Source organism: Monopterus albus, unplaced genomic scaffold (assembly GCF_001952655.1).
Source record: "Monopterus albus unplaced genomic scaffold, M_albus_1.0 scaffold121.1, whole genome shotgun sequence".
Taxonomy (NCBI): Eukaryota; Metazoa; Chordata; class Actinopteri; order Synbranchiformes; family Synbranchidae; genus Monopterus; species Monopterus albus.
Window position 1 is genome coordinate 1,047,280 of NW_018128001.1, and position 5,711 is coordinate 1,052,990.

Consider the following 5,711-nt stretch of genomic DNA (forward strand, 5'->3'; position numbering starts at 1 on the left):
GAACACAGAGGGTCGGACACAGTGGGTCGATCACAGTGGGTCGATCACAGCGGGTCGAACACAGCGGGTTGGACAAAGGGGGGTTGGACACAGAGGGGTCGGACACAGCGGGTCGGACACAGCGGGTGGGACACAGAGGGTCGGACACAGAGGGTCGATCACAGTGGGTCGAACACAGCGGGTTGGACAAAGGGGGGTCGGACACAGAGGGGTCGGACACAGCAGACAAAATGGTGGAAAGAAGAAATATTCCTGAAACAATGAACGATCGTGAGTTAATTAAACGCTACAGATTGGATCACGATGGGATTATGTTTGTGGATGACCTTATTAGAGATGCGCTCACATCTCCCACCAACACAGCGCTGAGGTATTTGGCAACCGGAAAGATGCAAATGACTTGTGTCTGTCACAACCTTCCATCAGCAGAGTGATCACACAAACTATTGAAGCGCTTTCACAGTCTCATATAGTGACACGGCCTATTTCATTTCCACTGGACGTTCACAGTCTGCAGACTCACACAAAGGTATTCATGGACATAGCAGGTTCCCCCAGTGTTGTTGGTGCAATTGATGGGACGCACATTGGCATAATCGCACCATCAGAAAATGAAGACGTTTTTGTGAACAAAGAGGTACCACAGTATCAGTACGGTTTTAATTAACTTAAAGATATTTAGCATATTACAGAAACTTTGCATAAAATAGCCTGTATTCATGATTATATATGTTTTTTTTATATACAAACCTTATAATTTCACTGTCCATCATATTATCATATATTCTCTTTTCACAAAGACCACATTTTTGTAAAGACCGTGACAGATTCTTTATCAACCAATCACAGTCCATGATTTGCTGCGTCATCCCTAGCAACGGGGTCAACCACACCTCCTCACTAAGATAAAAGTTTTTGTACTTTCCTTGCTCAGAGTTGCTCTGAGGAGTTTCCTAAATCACTTTTAGTCTAGGACTCCCAGCTAGGACTTTTTAGGCTAAGATAGGAGCTCTCTGAGAGAATTCTAAGGTGCTTTGTGAATACGGGCCCTGGTTTGAAAGGAGGAGGTTTCCCCCTCCAACAGAGGAGACCTGATGAGGCTCTGGAGACTCGGCCCTGCTGGGCACTGGGTGGTGGTTTGACTTTTCACTCGTCACCCAGCTGTACCTCTGTCAGTACTGTTTCTGTCAATTATGTTGTCAATGCCAGCTGTTTGCAGAAGCCCTTACTCTTTCAGAGTCTTGTGTAAGATCCAGACCTTATTATGTAAAGTGCCCTGAGAAGATTGTTGCTGTGAATTGGCAATATACAAATCAAACTGAAGTGAACTGAATTGAATTGAAATTGAATTGGCCTGTGGTTCACTCACTGAATCCGGTCTAACCCTATGAGCTACTCTGCCATAGCTCTCGAGCAGCACTGGTCAACAGTAACTTATAACGAGACAGAAACAGGCCATTTTACACGAGGACTGATTGCTGCACCAAAACCAGCAGCTATTTTTGATGACCTTGGTCCTGTGCAGCTTTCAGCAGTGTCACAGACCTGCTCATAAATAATAACCCCATCACTAATTGTCAAGGGCTTTGCTGTTCTTCTTAGGTAAACAAAATACGAGACATCAGAGTATTAAGCACAGCTACAAATCAGAAATCCTGAGAATGAAGAAAGAGAGAAAATAGACAATGGAAGTGTGATTATGTGAAAGAGCAGGTGGATCAGTATATATAGTTTATTCCAACTGTTTCTGTGCTTGGGCTGTTGCCAGGTTTTTTCTATCTGTCTTTATCTCTAAGTGTCTTTCAATATACAGCATTGATAGATGTGAAATCATTATCTACAGCATTATTAAAGAGTCCCTAAGTGCCCATAGAATATACTATACTACATGTGGTACATCAGGCAATGCATTTTGTTCATAATTGATGGAAAGCTTGTTTCAGTTTTGCAAGGGTATCATTACAAGACCACAGAGACCTGATTCCTGCCGCTGACTGATAAAGCTGTAGGTGTGCTGCCTCTGACTGATACCAGCGCTGCACACCTGAATCTCATTTTGACGGGAGATTGTGCCTAGTGGGGGTGAGCGTATATCATTTTTTGGAGGTGGGATATATTTGGAGAAGTGTGAAGATGTGAAGGAGGACATGAGCTTAGTGGAGGAGAGGCCTTGAAACTGTAACACATCACCCTCTCACAGACTGTGGTGGAGGACTAATCCATGGAACAAGCCTGCACTCTGCTGCTCAGTTTTAGAATAACCTGAATGCCTGCAGAGCCCCGCAGAGCTGAACCATTAACCATTAGTAATACATGTATGCATTTCCTAGTTACTTTGGGCACTAAAGAAATTAAAGAAAGAACAAAGTAACTTTTTTCTGTAACTGAGCACATTTTCTAAAATTTTAATAATGGGGGGGGGTTATGCTATGTTGTTATGTTTTGTTATACATACTATTATTAAATTGTATGCAACAGAAACTGAGAATTCAATATTCACTTTGATTTGGACTCAGACTCTGAGCAGAAGTGGCTTTGCCTCTGTGATCAGAGTGAAGTGATCAATGAAATTATCATTATCACTGTGTTTTCATAATATTACATTCATGACACTGACAGCAGTTTATATAAGAAAGGTCTGAATTCTGTGGTTAGTTATATTCTGATCAGGAATGAACAATGATTTGTTCTGAAATATTTACATCTAAGTTAGAGAATCAGAATTCAAAAATTTTAATGAAATTATGAAATATAAAAATATTTATTACAAAAGTAACTAAAATAAGGGGTTTGTTATAACTATTTGTTGTAATATGTCTTTTTTATTAAGTTTGCATTTACTTAATTATTACATTTATTGAACAATTTTTGAAGATCTCTAACATTTTATTACTGAAATACTACTGTTGGTGTTTTAGTATAAAACTCCTCATTTTTACCTTAACCAAGTTTTCTGTAGGCTATCATAAATACATTTCCCGTAACTGGCATTTGTAGAAAACCAATTAGCTAGAAAATCAGTGGGTTATGGTGATTTTAATTGCGAATCTTTCTCCTGCGTTCATACACATACAGTAGCCTACATGCACTCGACTTCCCCGTACCAACATGGCCGTCGTCTTCACGCACCTTGCAGTGAACAGCCGCGTGAAGACAGGCCAGCTCCGTGTGTTGCTTGCCCTTTAAGAGCCTCACTGTCGCCTTGGTTACATCCAGTAGCTAACACAGATCTTTACTGTCCTTAGCATCTTAACATCTGGGAGTTCAAGCATTGCAGGCTTACTGTTCTCTTCGCCCTGGACAAACTGTGAGTCGTCTCTGACAGTTTAAAGTAAGTGCTGAACCAAAGCAGAGTCACTTTGTGGACTTATTAGTCTTAGAACACCAGTAATGCCGACTCCTTGGTTAGCTGTTGTCGGTTTCTGCACTGTTAGCTTCCATGCGAACCTCGTGGTATCTCGGTCTGAATGCACAGCTGATTTGCAGCATCACTGCCTGGATGTTAATGGTTATAAACCGTCAGTGTTGCTGCTCGGGTTAAACCTCACGTGTCCGCGTGCACAAAGCCGGTAGGTCGCTGTCTATGGTGCTAGTAGAGAGGAGACAAGTCAGCTAGCTAGAGAGCCTGGTAACGATAGTTTGGAATAATGCCAAGGTTATTTGTACTGACACGTTTGATTTAAAGTTATAATATAATCATGAAACTACAGCGAGGTTAATAAAGTTAGCACAACTTCTAACGTCAGGTCTTATTTGCATTTCATTGTGGTGGTTATAGATAGGAGTTGTCTTTATTGGCATTAGGGATTTGCCTCGGTGTGCTGCTCACAATGCATCAGGACACCACACAGCGAAATTCAGCACAACATATTAGTAATGACTCCTAATGCTACAACTGCAAATATACACAGTTAAAAGATATTCTAAGTCAATGTACCCTGAGTACATCTTGAAAATACTGACCCATAAAACAGAAAGTGTCAACACATTAGCCTGTCCCAGATGTATTTTAATTTGTTGGCCTGTGTTTACTAAAGGCCTTTTATTGACCTTTTCACAGCAGACATTTTGAGCTGTCACAGTAGAAAAAGCACAGGTACAGTAACTATGGCTGAGTTCAGCATGACCAGTTCCTGCAAAGCTTTATTTGACCATTTAAACATATTTTTACAACACTTCAATAACGTTTTGTGCATTAAATCAAGTGTGTAACTCTGTTTCCAGAAAATGAGTGGGAGCAGTGACAACACCAAGCCTGTGACCTGCACAGTCAAACCTCCAGTCCAGCTGCAGCTCAGAGACACCAACACAGACACAGCCCCTTCTGGTGTTTGTGTTGTAGATGTCAGCCTCCCCTTTGGAAAGCCTGTCAGTGTAAGGAGCCACTGAGAACAGCTGTTGAGCTGCACTAACACACCCAGTATCCAGACCAAACAGAACTGCTGCCTGTAGCCTGAGGGGAGGTGAACATGTTAGCAGACAGACCAGATTTAACCTTAACTACTGTCACATGCTCTTCATCACAATGCAGAAGCTGTAGGTGGATTGATACTGACTGTAAAAATAGTGGTCAGATATACACGTCTGTGCAGATTCTCAGTCATCCAGGTCATAGTAAACTGAAAAAAAAACTGGACTTAGATTTCTAGATCGAAGACGTTTTCACCTCTCATCCAAATGTTCATTTTAACCCTCATGTCCTGTTCTGATCTTCATCAGTTCTGACTGACTGGTGTTGAGTCGGAGATATTTATCCCCCTCGTGGTGTTTCAGTCCTTAGAAGGCCAACAATGTCCCTTAACGACTGAGTCATTATAGCCCAGTATCAGTGAGAGTCGTTACCTGTCTTTGGACCCTCCCCTGTCGACCGCTATTGTCTTGGTTTGACATGAGTTGTGTAATAAAGTACAGGCTTAAATAAGTAAATCATCTACACACAGCCTGTGACTAACATTTGAAAGATATTTAAATCTTTTCATATTTGAGCTTATTAAACAATGCTAAGTTTGTATTATAAGAAAAAAAAATTGACTTGTGGGTTCAAGTTTCTTTTGTCTTCCAAGATAAAACTGGACAAGTAGCTGTGAATTAATTATTAATGTTGTGCATCTACCGTAAGGCTTGTACAAAAACAAAATGTAACATCTGAAACATACTTCACACAAGTACTCGGACAGCGCCTGGCTCAGTGTGCATCCCTGGTGAATATAGTCAGAGTGCATGTTAATGGATCGGTGGAGGTGATCTAGTTCTGTCCACGAGAAAGCGATATCAGCCAGCTGAAGCTCAGAACATTTCCATGACCACAGCAGTCAACACACATGGCGTCTGTGGAGGAGTGTGTACAGCTGTACGCTTAGAGCTGTCTGAATGATCAGGTGACGCAGCATCATAAACAGACATGTTTGGTTAGAGCTGTGTCAAACTGGTCAGCTATGGTTGTTCAGAGCAGGGGTTAACCCAGACTCAGCTTTCTCTTGTTCTTTTGAGCTACAGCGCCCCCTAGCAGCAATGCTCATGCTTGTGTCATTAGGATTTTTTGGCAACACACATAAGAACACAACAATGTGTGAAATTGATCTTGTGCAGCTTGAAACATCTGCATTTGTGTACTTGCATGAAGTACAAAAGTTTGTTTAGTGGCCCTTATTGATTTGTGTGCTGACCATAGACCGACCACTCGCCCTGTGTCTACAGTATTACTACATGTA

At 41.6% G+C, this 5,711-nt stretch overlaps 1 protein-coding gene across 5 annotated transcripts in view; it reads left to right on the top strand.

Moving 5' to 3' along the window:
- The first annotated feature begins 3,183 nt into the window (after positions 1 to 3,183).
- Positions 3,184 to 5,711, top strand: part of nicn1 (nicolin 1) — a 19,741-nt gene continuing 17,213 nt past the window's right edge. For 2 of the 5 annotated variants that reach the window (XM_020612204.1, XM_020612208.1), the window contains exons 1-2: positions 3,184 to 3,331; positions 4,225 to 4,374. In XM_020612204.1, coding sequence (XP_020467860.1) covers positions 4,228 to 4,374 — 147 coding nt within the window. In that variant the 5' untranslated portion in view covers positions 3,184 to 3,331; positions 4,225 to 4,227. Of the gene's footprint in view, positions 3,332 to 3,363; positions 3,570 to 4,060; positions 4,097 to 4,224; positions 4,375 to 5,711 lie in introns of those variants that run through there. The other 3 variants (XM_020612205.1, XM_020612206.1, XM_020612207.1) reach the window with 3 other exon arrangements.